Source organism: Zingiber officinale, chromosome 2B (assembly GCF_018446385.1).
Source record: "Zingiber officinale cultivar Zhangliang chromosome 2B, Zo_v1.1, whole genome shotgun sequence".
Lineage (NCBI taxonomy): Eukaryota > Viridiplantae > Streptophyta > Magnoliopsida > Zingiberales > Zingiberaceae > Zingiber > Zingiber officinale.
The window spans coordinates 111,483,381-111,503,294 of record NC_055989.1 but is presented as its reverse complement, the minus strand read 5'-3'; the positions used below and the strand labels follow the sequence as shown (position 1 = coordinate 111,503,294).

Sequence of the window (19,914 nt, the reverse complement as noted above, 5' to 3'; positions counted from 1 at the left end):
TCATTCAGTTGAAGTGGCATGTCATTCTCTCTTTCCATGTTCTTCAATTTCTCTTTGCTTATTTAAGAAGACAAGCCGTCACTTTGCAATCCACAAATTTTAATAATTTATTAATCATTTTTCTTCTGCCTTTAACGCAGGATGATTAAAACTCATAATCCGAACTCAATTCCTAATAATATGAACTAAGGATACTAGATTTTCAGTAGTCTATTAAATTCAACTCTAATCAACTGCTCAAACTTCTAAACAAAATTGTTTTACTCACTCAACACTTACATTCAGTAGTTGTAGCAAAGTGGATTATACTCATTTCAAATATCTTTCATAATTCGTCTTCAGATTACATGAATAGAAGTAAATTATAGAATCAATTTATAGTTAATCGTCAAATGATTAAAAGATGGGAAAAAAAAATTTCCTTGAAGACATGCGTCCGTCAAAAATTAACGTTTGATTTTATTATAATAAAATTATCACCCTCTAATTAATTGGACACCCATAAAAACAACACTTGCATTGAGTTGATGGATCTTAAGTATCCCACATTATTTATAACAATGTTGCTCAAAGATAAAAACTCCAAAATTATATTTACTTTTGAATAAACATTTATAGGAGTATTATTTTGATGAACATTGATTCAAGTTAGAAGATTAAAAAGTTGATAAGACGACTTTACTATATGATTAAGTTTATGATTTATAATTTCTTGATGAACCAATAAAAGATATCAATTTTTTTTTTAGAAAATTATTTTAAAATAAATAAAACTTTTATTTTTAAAAAACTATAGACATTAAAAGTTTAAGATATATATATATATATATAATATGTATTTATGGACTAATCGGAAGGAATTAATTTAGCTATATAAAGTTGTTTATTTCAATTTTAGTTAATGTAGATCAACTCTAATTTAACTTGGCCAAACCAAATCCAATAAAATTTAATCAATTTTAATTGACAAATGAAAATAATTTGAGAGTTTGTTCGAATCAACAACTCAAACCTAAATTCAACCTAGTCACATTTAATTCAATCACATAATTAAATTGGATTTGGGTCAAAATTAAAACTAATAATCAAGATAATTCAAATGATATGGTTGATTGGAAAAAAGAATTTTACAACAACCGAAAAAACAATCTATTAGATTTGACCTATTAAAGCGTATAGATGTACATAAAAAAAATACACGATTCTATCTCACATTCATGTCATAGAGATTAATGAAGACTTACCTTCTCAAGTATGACTGGTTGAAAGATTTGAAAGGCTAAATTGATGGATAGTTTTGGAATGAGATATGAGGACTGAGATAGAGTAAGTAGAAATAGTGAAAGAATCAAGCGAACTAGACAAATTGAGTGGATAAGGAGACTCAAGATGCAAGACCCACATCATTTTTTTTTTACCGATTTAGTTGCATCGATGGCTGCATCCAATAAGTCAGCTTCAGCAAGGAATGGCTCTCTCTACACATTCAAAAATCTGATGGCCAGATGCCCAAGTGCCCTTCGTCGCTATTGTATGCATACTCATCCCGCCAATGGCTTTCCTTGACTGAGCTCGCCAAGTTTTGCTCTACAAGAGGGACAAAGGATTGTTGTGATCTAGTCTTGGGAATGAGCAAAGTGATTATGAATTCCATCTATAAATTAGTTGATCTATACTAAGGCAGTAAGTAAGAAATTATACAGTCAATGCATAAATGAACACCAAAGAAACTTTATAAATGCTTGCATAAAATGGTAGGCCATAAATAAATAAATGTTTGTGCACAGAAGATTCTTAGGATGTTGCTTTCGTAAGTATCGCTCGCTCGAAGTTGGACAGGCCTTTTGTGTCAATGTGTTGATAGTCATGGCACTACTAGTTGTATTCTTAAGATAGAAGACCGGAATCATCCACATGACAGAACTTAGTCTTTGCCTTAGGACTGTGGCCATCCTTCAATTTACCCCTGGTACACAACTTTGATTTCTACATTTTACTTTATTGTTTTGTTGATAGACAAAAATTTGATCAAGTTTCTGTACAATATGAATGTTGATTCCAACATTCTATTAATAAAAAAAACTCTAATCAAATTCTGTTAATCATATGCATATTCTGTCATCCTGCACTTCAAAATTATATCCTAGTATTGTATGCTATTCCGTAAGTTTGCATCTCTAACAAATTGTTTAACTTCGGTCATGACAACATTTTTAATACTTATAATATTTTTTTTACTTAAGATTAATATTAAAAAACATGGTTACAGATTATTCCCTTTCTTTCAAACTCGGGGAAAAAAATTATGAACTTAGTTTCAATAAAATAGCAGTCCGATGCACAAAGCTCCTATCAATGCGGGGTCCCGAAGAATGATTTATTGTATGCAGTGTTATCCTGCTTTGCAAGAGGTTATTTCCGAGACTCGAACCGTGACCTCTAATAATCCTATCTGAAAGCGGGGGAGTGGAGGAGATAGCGCGCTGGCTAAGGGGTGTTGAGGTGGCTTGGATGTCGACCGTGTGAAGGCTCTGAACCGGAGGAATGTGGTTGACCGGGCCTAGAGCTAGGAGCTGCGGACCTGCGCACACCACAGACAGAGCCAACGGGAATGTTAGAGCGAGAACTAGGGAGGGTGTCTTTGCCGCAAGCACTCCAACGCTTAAGTCAGAACAATAGCCGAGCGAAATGGAGAAGACGATGAAACAACAGTATAAATGCACGAATGTGTGATGTGTATGCATTCATGAGTCAACATGACCAATTAAGAGGACCTCCTTTTTATATTGTCTCTCATAACCTCCATATTAATGAGGTGGCAGAGAATGTCTGGTGTTAGAGTATGTCGGGTGGTGAAGTATGTACGACAACCTTCCTATAGGCGAAGGAAGGCTCCATTGCATGCATATGTCAGAGTAATGGCATATTTCCCGATAGGTTGTTATGATTGTCTAACAATGTTGTCTCCTAGAGAGAGTTTGACCGGCTCTGAGCCGACCGGTTGTATACTAGGAGTCATGCTCATGTGAGGAACTGGGCCCCGGATGTCCGATCGGTGCTAGGGCCGAGCGGATGTAAGATGAAGGTCATGCCCATGAGTGGGAAGTTGAGCCCTGGAGGTCCGACCGGCTCCAAGCGAATGTAAGTTGAGAGCCTTGCCTTTGGGGAAGTGGGGAGCTTGGCTCCGTAAGTCCAACCGACTCTAGGGCGAGCAGATGTAAGTTGAGAGCTTTACATTTAGAGAAGTTGGGAGCTGAGCCCCTAAGGTCTGACCGACTTTTGAGCCGACCGAGTTTATGTTGGGGATTCGGCATCCGCTCAGACAATATGTCCAGTTGGAGCGGTTCATCTTGCACTCGACCGCTATACTTGAATATAGAGTTCGGTCCATCCGAGCGATGTGCCTAGCATGTATGATCGACCCTTTGGTTCAATCAGCCATAGCACTCAACGGTGACACTGGACTTATTTCGACATGACATCGATACAACCCGATAGTTGATTCCTTCTTGACTTTGACTGCCACATCAACCGACTTTCTTTACGTCAAACCTAACTTCGGGGTCCCACCTTACTCGTTGTATCATTTAAGCTACACGGCAACAACTTTACCATTGTATCAGATTAAACACATATATGCTCAGCTCATTAATGTTCATAAACAACGTTCGCGAACAATGTTTGTAAACCATATTTATCAATAAAACTCTTATCAATATGCTAAATAAATAAAGAAAGTTTCAAAATAAACACACAAGTTTGTATTATGAAGCTCAATAACCAACCAAACGAACTTAAAATATAAAAGTTTCAAACAATCAAACAAGCTTAAATTGAGAGCTACATATCATCTAAACCAATCAAGCTCAAGCTCATAAAAAAGAAATCAAGCCAAGCTTCAACAATTATTTCTAACAGCTTGGTTCGTTTTAGACTTAGCTTGGGTCGGCTCGGCTACCTTATCAAACAAGTTTAGATACCACAAAGCTTGGCTCGACTTGATTGGTTTACCGTTCTACTCATTTTGCCAAAAAGATTTAAAGTTTGGATACTTAAGATGATACCTCTTTCTACACCTTTTGATCTCTCTTTAGCTTTAAGTAAACAAACTGTTGAACATGTTAACCAAAAAAGATATTCATAAATTATAGGATCCTTCTTTTCCTATCTAGTAGGACTAGATTTGATATATTCCTAAATTTCAGTTCTCATTCAGCAAAAATTAATCAGGAGTTAACAGTTGTACGAGAAGAGCCAGCAAATCAAACCTTCAAGCTGAGTGGTATTAGATGAGCAATGTGCAAGTCTTGTAGCTACATTTCCACAGCCCATTAGTCCTCGGAAACAGAATTTGAACTCCTCCTGGATGGCATTTTTCCACCATTGCCTCCAGCATTCTTGGATTGCGTCGCTGGATGGACACAGTAACTTTTATCATGGCAGGCAATGGAAAACGCATGAATCTAGATCCTGAGTGCCTTTCACTGACGTCTGTTAAGGGAAAGAAAGACCCAATTTCTCCTCAATCTTCCTTTTCAAACCCACAAGCGAACACTTGGGGCTCGCAATCTCGCTCTCCGCCGCAGCTTGGCCCTGAAGCCTCCTCATCAGCGGCTGGAACCTCCTTCTCCAGTGAAGCTGCGTGGACTTTCTTTTTCTCTTGATACTTGCTCACAGCCTCTCGATCTCCGCCAGGCCTTTCCTTTGTCGAAGAACTCTTCCCCGTAGATTCAGCGGTCTCCAATGCTGGGCCCAGAGTACTTTGATGTATTGATGTTGGTGGCCTTCATTCAAGATGCCATAGAAGAAACTGTCGGAAGAACAAGTACGGATCTGAAGAAAGAACTCAAAAATTAGGGATCCATGGGAGAAGAAGAACTCATTTGAAGAAGTACATCAAAAACTAGGGATTCACGGATGACGCGATTAACGCCAACAAACCTTCGAAGCAATAATCGCGTAAAATCAAGAGGAGCCCCCGCCCTCCAGAGATCACAAAATCACCATGAACGAGCAATCAATCTCGAAAAGAGAATCCATGGCGGATGCTGGAATTGGATGAAGCGCCCGATTGATGATCTAGAAATGCGAAAAAAAAAACGTTTTGGGAAAAGAGAGAAATTGTTGGTGTGAAATGAAATTCTCCCTATTCAAAATTCCAAACTTCGTCATTATATAGGAGAATTGAGATGGACCCCGCATGAACAACTAATTAGAGACCAGGTATACAATTGAGTAAGAAACTAATATATTCCCTGAGGGAGGCCTCGTTGAGTCTGGAAAGAGCGAGCGTAGTCTTCCTATGAACGGCGAACTTATTCCCTTTTCCTTCGCTTGGAGGAAGGCCAGCTTCTTGATGGCGCGGGGCAGAACAGTGGACGACAAGAAAGAGCATTCGATCCCAACTTTCCTTCCCTGGCACAAGCATTGCATTATTCCTCCACCAAATCCCCCAACTAGCAAGGAACAAAAGGTGCGGGGGAAAGAGGGAAAGGGCGAATAGGGATTAGCCTCTTTCTTTCTTTTTATCCTTCATTTGATCGATATCATTAACAAGATCGCTGGCGTTGCTTGGAAGGATCTTTACTGGTATTGATATTTTAGTTTAACATTTCCTCCGTTTTTTTTTTTTGTTTTTGACTCTGTGGTTTGATAATTATAGCAATGCGTTTACCCCCGCGATTTTAATGCCTTCTTAATTTTTTTTTTTTTCTTATTGATGTTGCGGTTCTTGATGCGAAGGGGTTGGAGTTTAGAGCGGAAGATGGGGTTCGTCGATGTGGTGTTGGGGCTGTGCGGGTTCGGCCTGGGGTTGTGGGCGGGAATTGTCATTGGATATTGCTTCTTCATCTACTTCCAGCACTCTAATGTCAAGGTACGCGCTGCTTGTTCTACCTATTTTTTTCATGTTTTCCAGCTGCAAACTCTCAGTTTAATTGTTCTTTTACAGTTGGAAAAAAAAATAATTTTTTATGTTGATTTAATGCACATCGGAAAGATATTGGTTTGTAAATCCATATAAGAACATTTTCAAGGTGAAGAATTTGGAATGTGGAAAGACTGAATTTTGATTTAAGTTGCTGTTGTCCTGTTGATTGTGAATTGCTTCTCTCACTACCTTGGAAAAGCCTAGCACCTGTATATGTTGACTGCTGATTTTTTCATCAACAAGTGCATATATGTAGACAAACTCAACGCCAAGCTCCAATTCATTGGGATTAAAAAACATCCATTTAACTCAGCGTTAGGTGATATCCCAAAAGTACTTATAATTTATACATTAGGTATTTGTAGGATCTTTATGTTATGGTGCTCCCTTAGTTTAGAATTGGACAAAAATGGTACTCTACCCAAGGTTCAAAATTTCGAGTCATGTCCAAGTTTTGAACTTTGATCGGAACAAGATATATGATGCCAGTGGAGAATTATAGGGGAAAGAGGATAAGATGAAAGGAAAAAAAAACACACACGCAAAACTAGATATCTAACTTTGGACTGTGTTCCATCTTGAATGGTATAACTTTGACATTGTATTTTATGAGTAAAAATTATAAAATAACAAATATTATTTTAATTCATCTTGACACATTTTATAACATCTCAAATGGTGTGAGATGTGAGTATGACATAATAGTCATCTGTATGATTGACACGACACAAGACAGATTATAGTATCGAGTTTCGGTATGTTGGGTCACCTAGTGTAAAACATAGTTCTTGATTTTGTTCAATCAATAAAACTCATTTCTATTAATCAAGTTGGTTTTCGTAGTTTCTTTTTGTCATTGAACAAATATTAGCCCAGCAAAACACAAATTTTTTTTCCATGTTTGTTTTGTTGCTTCAATTTGGTTTCTCTAGGTTTGATTATTAAAATATAGTCCATTGGAAAACTTACACCAAATGGCAATGCTTACTCTCTTTTGTGTCTTGATCAGGAGCCTAAAATTCGTCCACTTGTTGAACATGATACGCAATCATTGGAGCGTATATTTCCTGAAATCCCCCTCTGGGTGAAGAATCCAGACTATGATCGTGTACATTGACTATCCCTATTTTGCCCACATATTCAATCAATGGATTTATTGATCTTAATAACATAGTCTAATTTTTTCTCTCTCATCTCTTATTTGATGTTTGAAGATTGATTGGTTAAATAAGTTTCTTGAGTTGATGTGGCCTCATCTGGAAAAGGTAATGTATTGGTTCTTTAAATTGTAGTATTGGATCATAGGTGTAGCTAGCATTGATCTTCTTTGCTTCGGTATTGACATTTAAAATTCTATGATAGGCTATCTGCAGAACTGCAGAACAAGTAGCCCGGCCTATAATTGCTGAAAATATTGTTAAGTATAAAATCAGTTCAGTCGAGCTTGAAGCTTTCACACTTGGGTCTCAACCACCTACTTTTCATGGTAAGTGTTTGTTTTATTTTGGTGCATGTTTGTCACTAACTTTCACGTTTACTAAATTGAAGTGATTTTTGTCTTTTTTGGATAAAGTTCATGCCATCTGTTCTTCTACAAAATAATTGGATGGATAAATTAAAGGGCATTGGAGTTCCAAGGAAATTGACATTTCAATCCTTTTCTTAATGTCGACTTGGAGCGTACTCATTACTAAAATCGTACATTGTTTTCAATCATTTGTTATTCTATTCATTCATTTGCAAGAGTAAGATGAACTAGTGTTTTTTCAATTTTATTCTATTTATGGACTCATTGTTTTTTCTATTTATTCAATCTGATAATGCATCTCTGACATTGAACTTCCAGGGTTTATCTACTCTATCATTATTAGGAATAAAGATGAATTAGCATTTTCCAGTTTTATTCTGTTTCTATGCATTCATTGCTTTTCTATTTTTCATTCTGACAATATAGCTTTGGCAATGAACTTCCAGGAATGAAAGTTTACACTACAGAAGAGAAAGAGCTCATCATAGAGCCATCACTAAAATGGGCAGGGAACACCAACGTGTTGGTTGTTGTTAAAGCTTATGGATTAAAGTTGACTGTCCAGGTCATTTGTGTGCTTTACACTTGATATCGACTAATTCCATTATGGCTAATGTGTTTCACATCGTATGCGGAGAAATAGTATGAAACCAAAGCAGCATGGCTATTCGTCTTGCTAACCTTTTTGGCAGTTTCAACTTTTCAGATGGTTGATTTGCAATTTTTTGCTACTCCGCGTATTACCTTAAAACCATTGGTTCCCAGCTTTCCATGTTTTGCAAAAATCCTTGTTACCCTCATAGAAAAGGTGTGCAAAAAAGACAAATTGATTTTTTTTATGCCTATTGTTCACTACTCAAGACATTCATAAGGTGGAAGAGATTCAATATCCTCAGTTACTACTACTTTTCAGCCATATATCGACTTCGGGCTGAAACTTATGGGAGCTGATCTTATGGCAATTCCAGGTCTTTACAGATTTGTCCAGGTAGTTCATGATTTTCTCCTGACATTCATTTTTTGGTATACTCAAGTCTGGCCATATTATGCCTAGTAACTGACCCTTGATATTGTTTTTAAAAAAAAAATTCTTTGATAATCTCACTTTGATGTTCAGTCTTAATGAAGTTTAGTTATTTTTCAGTTTGGCATTTTTCTTGGTACCTAACTGATTCTGGGACTCGAGACATAATGACAAAGTAACTAACAGATGGTTCGACACTTGCTAATTGCCTAGTATCAAACATCTAGTGAACGCAGGAGTTTTTCTTATTTGTTGACCATATGAAAAGTTTCATTGATCACATGGCTATTCTTTCCTTCTGATTCATCGTTTTAGCCTTGCTATACAAGCATAAACTCCCAAGAGACCACATGGATTCTGAAAGCTTCCATTTTTGTTTGAAATAACTTAGTCTTTTTTAATTGTCATGATCCGACGATAAAGTGAGAATTGACTATGTTATTACTTGAAGAGTATCTTCTTCAATACTTAACCTTATATGCTTAATTATTTCTCTGATTATACATCTCTAATAACTGCAGGAGACCATCAAAAAACAAATTGCAAATATGTGTTTGTGGCCCCGAACACTCGAAGTGCCAGTTCTAGATATTACAAAGTAATTCAACACAAATGTGTAACCGAAAAATTAGTAGATATGTTTCTCTAAATAAAGCACTAATTTTATATTGCAGAGCCTTAAAAAAGCCTGTTGGGATTCTCCATGTGAAGATCCTCAGAGCATATAAACTGAGAAAGAAAGATTTAATAGGCAAATCAGATCCATATGTCAAACTCAAGCTGTCTGATGACAAGCTTCCCTCAAAAAAGACTTCAGTGAAGCATAACAATCTTAACCCAGAGTGGAATGAGGAATTCAAGTTCGTTATCAAAGATCCTGAAAATCAACATGTGGAGCTTAATGTCTTTGATTGGGAACAGGCATGCAATTTTTTCAGATTCATTTGTTTGTGCTCATATTTTGCATTCTGTCTCTCCCCTATGCTGGTTAAATGCATGATTTATGTAGGTAGGCAAACACAACAAAATGGGCATGAATATTATTCGGTTGAAAGATTCAACCCCGAACGAGTCAAAAACTTTGACACTTGACTTGCTCAAGAATCTTGAAGCGGAGAGTGACAAATCGTACGGGCAGCTTATTGTGGAACTGCTGTACAAGCCTTTCAAGGAAGACGAGATACCGCAAGATGTTGGTGATAAAGAAGCTCAAAAACCTCATGATGATACTCCATCAGCTGGTGGCTTGTTTGTAGTTATTGTTCATGAAGCTCAAGATCTCGAGGGCAAGCACCACACAAACCCTTATGCGCAGATCACTTTCAGAGGAGAGAAGAAGAAAACTAGAGTATACTTTTATCTAGATATCAAATACTAGCTTCTTTTGCCATCTTTCTAAATATTTATTATCTAACAATGAGATAACATTTTTTTAAAAAATTATGGTCCAGTATATCAAGAAAAGTAGAGATCCACGTTGGGAAGAGGAGTTTCAGTTTGTATGCGAGGAGCCTCCGACTAATGATAAAATGCATGTGGAAGTATTCAGTAGGCCTCCAAGCATTAGCATCCATCCTAAGGTACAGATTGATGTCTTTATTTCTTGCAAGATATTGTTTACTGATAAACAAAAATTAATTATGGATAAGATCATTATCATCGTGATATGCTAGTTCAGTGGTTGGTTTAGTTTTAAGCCGTTAGCATCAGCTATATAATCGTTAGTATGATCAAACGCATATATAAATCAATGTGAGGTTCAAATCATAATGAGTAATAACACTACCTACATGACACTTTGTTGATTGTCTTTTCCCTTCACACAATCTCAATCTGATTTCAGATAGTTGGATTTTCTATTACCATTCTAATTTTTTTGACTCATTGGCTGTTTTCTTGCGGCACGGTCTGATACATATGTTGAATGTCGTTTCAGGAAAGTTTGGGGTACGTCACCATTAATCTTGCAGATGTTGTGAATAATAAGAGAACCAACGAAAGGTATCATCTTATCGACTCAAAAAATGGCCGAATCCAAATAGAACTGCAGTGGAGGACTTCCTAGAATCCCCTTGAAGAATTAGTCCTGGCTTGGCATCAAGAACCCCAAAACTTGAGGGAGGAGGTAAGTTATTATCCATTAGATATGAAATTGTGATTTGTTTAACACAGCCCAGAAAGGAAGAAAAAAATGTTGTCTGCAGCAACTATAATACTAGTTGATACCTGTAAACATTTTAAAGGAAAACTATTTTCTCAGAGTTTCTGTTTAAAAAAAAAAGGGTATTGATGTGTGTTTGTGTGAGAAAATTATGTGATAGTCGATCAAATACTAATTGGCCACTAGTCCAATAGCCTTCCCTAAGCAGGAGAGAAAGAAAGGATCGATGTTGTTTGCTTGGGATGAGAGTTTGGAGGTTAGGAGAAGAGGATGTATATTATTTAAAAGATTTTTTGCCTTATTTGTTTGCATTATATCTTATGCCTAGTCGAGTAACCGACATAGATCTATTTGGGAGCTTACTATTAGTGATTTTTTTTTAATGTTGTTTATCATATTTATATTTAAATAAATATTATATTTATAGTCTGATTTAATCTTCTTCTTTTTTAATTAATGTGCATATTTATTTAATTTTATATTACTTAATTAGAATATTTATTGATTATTTAAGTTTATATTTGTACTAGTTGCAATTTCAACCTTTAATATTCTCATTTCTTTCTAATCTACTCAAATTGGTCACATTATGAAAATAAAATAAATAGGGTATTTGCGATGTAAAAACACTTGTGAGATAATTAATAGAATTGAAATAGTGATTAGTTAATTAAATCCAAACTTTTATTTTGGGAAAAAAAAATATATATGCTCGCGGGTATTCTGTGACCGTTGGATCTCAAACGGGCGTCATACGATCTCAACAAATTAAAGGATAATTTAGTCATTTCACCATCTCTCTATGTCGAAAAGTCGAATCCTCCGCTAGGGTTGTAAAAGATTCCGCCGTCATCCCTCCTGCTTCCCGCCATGCTGACCAATCAACTGTGATTCATCGGACAGCAAACTCCAATATCTCATGCCTGGCGGGTCTTGGCTTCCACTGCGGTCCCAATTTTCCTCCAGTAAGGAAATCCACGTCTGATTCTAAACAGACAGCGGATCCGACTCCGCATTTGTTCCTCGGTTTAGTTTTCAATTATGAGCTCGCGCCGCAACCCTTATCAAAACCCGCATCCATCCCGCCATCTCTTTGGATCGTCACTCCCACAGATATAATTTATTCAAAAAAGATTGAATAAATACAGTGAGGAGTGAGGAGGAGATCGACGTCTGCTGTTGTTGCAGCTGCTTGCGGCGGAGGGTTGTGCTCCGGCGTGATGGATCAGCGCATGGTGGATTCAGATCGTAGAGCTGTAAGTAAAACTTTCCAGATTCCGCTGCTTCTTTGCTTTCTTCACACCGATCTCGATCGGAATCGGAATCGGAATCGCAATCGCAATCGTAGCGCTGATTCGTTGTTAAATTGTTCGATCTGCAGTCTCCGGAATGCAGAAATCCAAGTAGCAGCGATTACGAGGTCAAGAGCTGTGGGGCATGCCGAACCACCGAGACGCCCCTTTGGCGATCGGGCCCTGACGGCCCCAAGGTAACTCATTTTCCCCAATTTGGTTCTTTTCAGGCATAAAAGCTTTGATCTTTGGCGTCAATCGATTTTTCAGACGCTCTGCAACGCGTGTGGGATCCGATACCGGAAGAACAAAACAGAACCGGGAATGAAGGCGAAGAAGGAGAAGAAAGAATTGTTCCTGGAGGTTCAGATGCCGGGATTGGGGCTGAGAAAGAAGCGATCTGTTATCCAGAAGCATTGGAGGAGGTGGTGGCGGAGGAGCATGATTGGGGAAGAGGAGCAGGCTGCTGTCCTCCTCATGGCTCTCTCCTATGGCTTGATTTATGACTCGAGTTGAGTGCTTCTTCAATATCTTTCATCCCTATGATCTACTTGACTACTTTCTCCAATCCTGTAGATTCATCCATGCAAGATCCAGCTCCATTTCAATAAAAAAGATAGCAATTTCCTCATTGCAAAACGAGTAAATGGCCAAATGCTGCAATTGATTTTTGATCCATGGTTCCATGAATGAAGTTGTTAATGCCATTGGCTTTAAATGTCTCGTACAATTGAATTGGTTAGTTTAACTCGATGAGTGCCAAATTCCTACTTCGATTGTGAAAATTCCTACTTCGATGAGTTGACTGATTCAACTCCTTGATCTTGTTTTCAAATTTCTTTGGTAATCATTGACATGTAAAAATGGCCATTAAACACTTTCATAACATTATTGGTGGCACTATTTGAAGAGCAAGGATGTGTTTTCCTTCTTCCAATAGGTCAATTGCCATTACTTTTGTGCCCTAGTAGTAGTTTGATTGTCTCTCAGTTGAGCAAATAATAGTTACTAAAGCTTAAGAGCAAATGGCTTGTTAGTGGTGATAGATTCTTGTTTTGTCAAAAGAGTCTTGTCTTGATTGATGCATGAGGTAGCTTATTCAACTGTGAAATTTGTAGGTATCTGTCCCAGAGCTTAAAAAAAACTTTAGTCTGATCAAGCTACTTGTCTTGTGCTTTCTCTGGTCGAGTGTCCAGACTTGTCATTTTATGAACAGGGCATCATTTTGAAGTCCTCATGGAATATTCACTTTTTCGTTTTAAAAAAATATTTTTTTTGTTTGGGGTGGTAAATGACTTTCTTTTTAGTTTCTCAATTGGATAAATTCAAAATGTAATTTATAAATTACTGTAACGGGCTTCCTTATGTAAAAAATTATTTTAATTTAATATTATATTTGTCTTAGTAAAAAAAACTTAGAAAAGTATATTTTTTAATATTGTTGACCTAAAATATTTATAGAAACTTTTTTGATCATAGTATTGTCAATTTTAAGATACGGGACTAAAGAAAATTATATTTTTTTTATATAAAACAATCAGAGAAAATTAATGATGAGAAAAATTCATAATAATACGATGTAATTGAGTCTCGAATTCTAGATCACTGATTGTTTCGCTTGTGGAATTACTAATAAATCTTGGAATTATTTTTTGTGTAAATAGAAAAAAGGACATTAACTTAAATATATTTTAGATTTCACCAAAATTAGTTAGTAAAGGGGGAAGATTTTTAATAAAATAGTAAGATAGTAAGATTGTTTAAAATCGTTATAATTCAATTCACTTTACAATTCAACACGTCTAAGATTATTATTATTTTTAAAAAATATATTTCAAAAATATAATTTTATAAAAATAAAATCAATGGTCGGAATCTACAAATCAATTTCATGTTTACCTATATTATATCTTTTAATTAATTTATATATTTAATAATAGCTTTTACTATATAAGTATATATCTTATCCTACTATTTATTAATAATATGTCCTCTTTATTAACTAACCTGGGTGAAATCCAAAATAAAATTAAGTTAATATTTTTTTCTATTCACACAAAAAATAATTTTAAAATTTATTAGTAATTTCTATAAACACATCAATCATCTAGTTCGAAATTATTGAAATTTTTTCATTAATTAATTAGAAATTTAGGGTTCTCTTTAATCTCACATCTTAGAATTTGTAACATTACCAGTAGAGAAGTTTCTATAAATATCTTAGGCCGACGATATTAGAAAGTATACTTTTCTCAACTTTTTAGCTAAGATCAAGTATGATATTAAATTAATTTTTATAAGAGGGAGTATGTTATAGTAGCTTGATGTTAGAATTCTTGGGTGTGACTCTATCATTGCACTATTACATGGGTCTAATGTCACTCTATTATTATACTATTGTATGGGTATAACACACCCTTACCAATTTATGGATCACCTTTTAACTAAGCTTGAGTATATATTTGTTCTTATCAGTTTAATATCTTTATAATTTTAATAGGGCAATCCTCAATTTTTTATAAGTACCCTCAAAGATGTGGAAAATTAGAAAGATATTAGAGTCTTGTCACACTAAAAAAATAAAAGTTGGGACAATCTTTAAAAATTAAAACTATTTTTTATTGGTCAATTCTTCTTCCTTCGGATCTCTTCCCGCATCTCCACACCTGATATAAGGGATCTGCCTCACGTAATACGTATACATGATCACTAGTATATAGAGAGAGAAGGAATATGTTGGACGCCCCTAGTGTGCATCCATGTTGGGAGTGTGAGTGCACGGCGCTCTCATATCACTTTAGGACACCTTATGTGTACTCTAGCGCTCAACGTAGACATGTTATTATTCAAATTAAATAATTTTTATCAAACAAATCATTATTGTTTTTTTATAAATTCAATATTAAATAAATAAAATAAAATTATTAGTAATTAAGAGTTAAATAAGATTTATAAATTTAATTAATTAAAGATAGAATAATCGGTTGTGAATTAGCTTTAATAGGAAGTTAAAATAGCCTCACATAAAAAAACATAAATAGATTAAAAAGATTAATTTAAATAGATAGATAGAATAATTAATTCAAAATAAATATGTTAAAAAATTAATTTAAATAAAAAAATTAGAACTACATCATTAATATTACTTAAATATTATAAATAAAAAAAATCATCGAATCCCAATTTGAATCAATGGTTAATTGGGCCTCTAAATTATAACCGACTCAACTATGACCGGATCAATTATAATTTACGTTCGACTAACTAGATCAATAGATAATCAGTCCATTGACCAAGTTACAGGCTCAAGCCAACCTAGCCTAGAATATTCATCCAATTTAAGATTGGAATGCTAATTCTTTTATTATTATTTTTTTCTCTGAGGGTTTTAAGCTTATTCCTCCCCACTAGCTCTCTCCCTCTGGTAGTTCAGGATACCTAAAATCCCTCTTATGTTTACTTATAATTTTAATGATTTTTAAATGTACACCTTTTTATTTGCTTCTATTTATGAAATTGACATGTTCGTTTTACATATATGAGAGTTATATTGACCAAAAATAGGAATGAATTATACCAAATAATAACTATTATAAAATATTTGATAATAATATAAATGTTTATATTATATTCATTAATTTTATTTTTCTTATCAAACTATGCATTCCTATAGTTATCTATTTTATTTAGTTATATTACGAGGATTATTATTTATATAATTTGTAAATTTATTTAAAAATAAGTTTAATTTTTAAATAGAAGGATATGCCAATTTATAAATTTTATGAATATCTTTATTATTGTTATTATTATCTTTGTGCCAAATTATTACAATAAGTTATATAGTTTCCTTAATAAAAGATGATTAAAATAAATATCTCATTGAAAAACCAAGTGAACTGACTCATTAAAAGGGGTGTTTCAAGAATAAAAAAAAATTGCTAGATAGAGTTACTCGAATTAATATAAATTTTAAATTAAAAATATTATTGGATATGAATTTACTAATGCAATAAGTTTTTTTTAATCATAAAGTTGAATTTAATAAAAAGATGAAAGGATATGTGAAATCTCTAATTTCATAATGTTGCAAGCTTGTGGTGTTTAAGGTGAAAGTTAGTATCATTCTAAATTGGATTGAAACAAAGCATAACACCTTTTGCGACTTGCATAGCACTCCATGACTTCTCTCCTCCCTCGCTTATTGTTTTATGAAAAATATGTATAATGAAAAAGTGTAAGATCATAAAAAGAATTATTAAGAGATTTGTTAATAGTAGAGAGATGGATAATTTTTTTTACTTTTATGTGATAAATCCAATAGCTCCCATGGTTCGAGATGCTCTTGCATATCTTAAATATTTTATTTTTTTCACATGTCTTAAATATACAAAATTTCAGAAGATTTTTTACCTTATGGTTTGTGTTAAAAAGCTTTATTTGTTTGTTTAATTATTTATAAATATTTCGCTTGTCCATGAAATGATTAGCGGGCCGAATCGTGTTCAATACTCAGCCTATGCCCAACTTAATCACCTTTTGGTCCTCTTAGGCCCATTTACTGAGTATGTGTTATAACATTTAGGGTTTCAACCCTAGATTGACACAGGGAGAGAGAGAGCTATAAATAGCCCTTCTACCTCCGCCGCCGCTTTCTCTGCGTCGTTCTTCTTGGCCGTGCAGGAGGAAGAGCAAGGGGTGAGTGAGAAATGGTGTCGCTCAAGCTCCAGAAGCGGCTCGCTGCGAGCGTCCTCAAGTGCGGAAGGGGGAAAGTCTGGCTCGATCCCAATGAGGTCAACGAGGTCTCCATGGCCAATTCCCGTAAGTACCTCAACTCCTCAGATTTTTTGGTCTCAGATCCGTCTTCTTACCATTGGAGAGGAAGGCGCAGAGATTTCACGTGTGTACGGACTCATTTAGTTGTCTTACTTTTGGAACTTAGAGATAATGCCTGATTTCTTACTTTGATTCAGTGTCCTGCGTCAATAATGCGACAAATTGTTCATGTATGATTTGAATCAGTTATTGATTTATAGCGTATTGCTTTTTAATGACGAAATCCACCTTTTCCTTAAAAAATTTGGCCTTTCAAATCATGAGTATCTGATATGACTATGAAGATTCTAATGTTTCTCTTAGTTGTTGTCGTGTGACCTTTGATATATTTTGAGATATATGATCAGGAAATTCGTGTCTCTATTTGTTCTTCTCGGTAGTTGCTCCTTGTTACAATTGAGGTAATTGGAGAGGAATGGATGGGAGAAGAATTGAGGGGAATGATTTGATTTCACTTCAGAAGATCCAAGTAAAGGTTCCCTGCACAATTCAATGGAGGTCAATGAAGTAGCACATTAGCTTTTTTATTGCATAGTGATCCATCCGGTTGATTATAGGGAATACAAGTACTCCCTTATTCAACCTCTTTGATTCCGTGTAATACTAGAAGTTCCTGCTTTTCTCATTCTCTCATTCTTTCACCTATACATTGTTAGTTAATGCTATAGCTACATGAGCACCATGCAACATCAATGAATTTGCCTCGTAACACTAACAATTGATCTCAAGAGGGATTTAATTGTATCACTGGCTGGCGTTGTCCAAAAAATTGATCTCTTGTCCTTTATTCAGCTTCATTAAACTCATGAGGCGACTAATTACTTGTGTGGGTTTATGAACCAATACTTACACCAAGTCATAAACGTCGTATACCATTTTATCTAGTTAATATAGAGTTGTATACTTGTATTCCAAGCCATAGCCTCGTGCTACGGGAACTCTAAACAATTTTATGAGTCAACTCAGTTCCACTCCTTGTGTGCAGTATACCCAACTTAAGTTTTGTTTCTGGTTAAAACATCAGTCGTGCATTCCATTTATTTAGCAATCCTAAACTACCCACCTTTTTCCACTGTGCCCTTTCCTTTTCTAGAATCTTCATCTTTCAGCCTATTGCCATATTGCTCTCTTCTCTTCATTTGTTGCTACCTTGTTGTATCACCTTTGTCAGCTGCCTACTTCTAAGTTTTTGCTTGTTCTGATTTGCATTTCCAAATTCCAGATACCAAATGCACGCTGAAAATACAGCTCACCTTACTGTGAGCATGTTGCATCCATCTTACTTTCCACTATGCTTGAATGTGAATCATTGATTCCTTGTCTCTTAGTAGTGTAACCTACTGGCTGCTAGAGTTTTATTTATTCGCCGCATATATTCTTTAAGCTAGCAGTATAACATAATCACATTAACTTGTTTCCAACAGAACCAATTTTGCACTTTATCTGTGAGAAATATAATAAAATATAATTCTATAGATTATTATGATTGTATTGCTTGCTTTTGCAGTCCATTTGTGAAGATTAAGTCTGACAACCTTGCTTTTACCCATAACAGACATTTAATTTTTTTTTCATTCTATACTTTCTTTTACATCAACATCTCATCCTTTTTTTTTTTATTTTTTGTTTAAATTTGCATATCCCATGTATGTATCGGTTACACTAGATTAGTTATTGCAAAACAAATAAGGGCATGATAGAGAAACTGTATCAGGAGAAAAAACCATTTGGAATGCGTAATTATTTACATCATCATCATCAAGGCATGGTTGTCCCAACTATTTTGGTCAGCCATTTTTAGATTTAGAAACTTTACAACGCCAGTTGTCAAGGTCTAAGACAGCCCTCAACCTGGCAGTTTTTGAGTTTGTTTGCAGAGCGGTATAGTTATGTTATTTATGGATGGAATATACACTGTATGGCTGCTCTAAGTTCAAAATTTTCAACTGCAGGCCAAAATATTAGGAAACTTGTGAAAGATGGTTTTATCATCAGGAAGCCAACTAAAATTCACTCACGTTCTCGTGCAAGGAGGGCTTTAGAAGCAAAAAGAAAAGGACGACACTCTGGATATGGTAATTATTTATATTCTAAACAATCTGTGCTTATCTTTATTTATTTATTTATTTTTCCATATTACAGGTAAGCGTAGGGGTACAAGGGAAGCAAGGCTCCCCACAAAGGTGCTCTGGATGCGAAGGATGCGAGTTCTGAGGCGTTTGTTGAAAAAGTACCGTGAATCCAAGAAGATTGACAAGCACATGTACCATGATATGTACATGAAAGTTAAGGGTAATGTATTTAAGAACAAGCGAGTCCTCATGGAAACCATCCACAAGTCTAAAGCTGAAAAGGCCAGAGAGAAGACTTTGGCAGACCAGTTCGAAGCTAAACGTGCAAAGAGCAAGGCCAGCAGAGAAAGGAAGATTGCTAGGAGGGAGGAACGCCTTGCTCAGGTACAATACTTTTGCTTCTTATTCCTCTTTGATTACACTTGGACATGCAGCTTGTAGTTGATGATAGTTGCTCTAGTCTGTTACCTGGCTTCTTGTTATTTGTTTTCAATGGTTTGTCAAGATGTCTCCTTGTAGAAAAAATTGTTATCCGGATGAGAGACTATTCTATTACTGATAGGCATTTGGTTGATTTCAACCCAGTGGAGTTTTGTTAGTTGAGACTTGTAACATTTCTAGTCTAATAGTTTAGGCGGATCATATAACCTATCTCACTTAGTGGACTTGTAACATCTCCTCATTGTGTGTTGGTCTTGTGAAAAACAGGGACCTGTGGAAAGAGCCCCTGCCGCCGCACCTGCTGCCCAAACAGAGTAAGTAAACTCACCTTCGAATTTGTCTAAGACCTACACATTTTTTGTTCATAGTCTGATGGTAGGTTGTTTTTCATGCAGAGCTCCCAAAAAGGCTAAAAAGTAGAGTATCTGTCGCTGGATAGGTCAGAGGGGATGCTGTTGCCGTAGTTTCTACAATTTGTTTTGCAAACAGTAACATGTTGGGAAAATAACTGTTAGAACCTCTTGTATTACCTTTTTTTGTTTGCTCCAAATTACATATTATGGACCTGAAACCTAAGTGTTAACTTTCTAATCGTGGTATTGAATTTTGTGTATGAGTTTCTTGTGCTTAA

General features: G+C 35.3%; 3 protein-coding genes, 1 long non-coding RNA gene and 1 pseudogene across 4 annotated transcripts; 4 read left to right on the top strand and 1 right to left on the bottom strand.

The window, feature by feature from the left end:
• Positions 1–1,129: 1,129 nt before the first annotated feature.
• LOC122046815 lies at positions 1,130–5,165 on the bottom strand. The gene is made up of 3 exons (XR_006130388.1): positions 4,942–5,165; positions 4,269–4,833; positions 1,130–1,587 (listed from the first exon to the last, which is right to left on the bottom strand). It is a non-coding gene; the product is annotated as an uncharacterized LOC122046815 (long non-coding RNA).
• Positions 5,166–5,267: 102 nt separating this feature from the next.
• Positions 5,268–10,741, top strand: LOC122046814 (synaptotagmin-2-like). The gene is made up of 13 exons (XM_042607710.1): positions 5,268–5,589; positions 5,743–5,875; positions 6,939–7,037; positions 7,144–7,194; positions 7,292–7,415; positions 7,904–8,022; positions 8,164–8,265; positions 8,371–8,445; positions 9,003–9,079; positions 9,156–9,402; positions 9,491–9,829; positions 9,933–10,061; positions 10,418–10,741. The coding sequence occupies exons 2-13, from the start codon at positions 5,765–5,767 to the stop codon at positions 10,544–10,546; spliced, it is 1,602 nt and encodes a 533-aa protein (XP_042463644.1). The 5' UTR covers positions 5,268–5,589; positions 5,743–5,764; the 3' UTR covers positions 10,547–10,741.
• A 786-nt stretch (positions 10,742–11,527) lies between these two features.
• Positions 11,528–12,566, top strand: LOC122049427 (GATA transcription factor 16-like). The gene is made up of 3 exons (XM_042610810.1): positions 11,528–11,898; positions 12,024–12,131; positions 12,205–12,566. Exons 1-3 carry the CDS (start codon positions 11,863–11,865, stop codon positions 12,448–12,450), a joined length of 390 nt encoding a protein of 129 aa, XP_042466744.1. The 5' UTR covers positions 11,528–11,862; the 3' UTR covers positions 12,451–12,566.
• A 1,611-nt stretch (positions 12,567–14,177) lies between these two features.
• Positions 14,178–14,320, top strand: LOC122049775 (annotated as a pseudogene).
• Positions 14,321–16,532: 2,212 nt separating this feature from the next.
• Positions 16,533–19,914, top strand: LOC122046813 (60S ribosomal protein L19-3-like). Its single transcript, XM_042607709.1, has 5 exons — positions 16,533–16,755; positions 18,723–18,845; positions 18,913–19,226; positions 19,551–19,597; positions 19,679–19,914. The coding sequence occupies exons 1-5, from the start codon at positions 16,644–16,646 to the stop codon at positions 19,701–19,703; spliced, it is 621 nt and encodes a 206-aa protein (XP_042463643.1). The 5' UTR covers positions 16,533–16,643; the 3' UTR covers positions 19,704–19,914.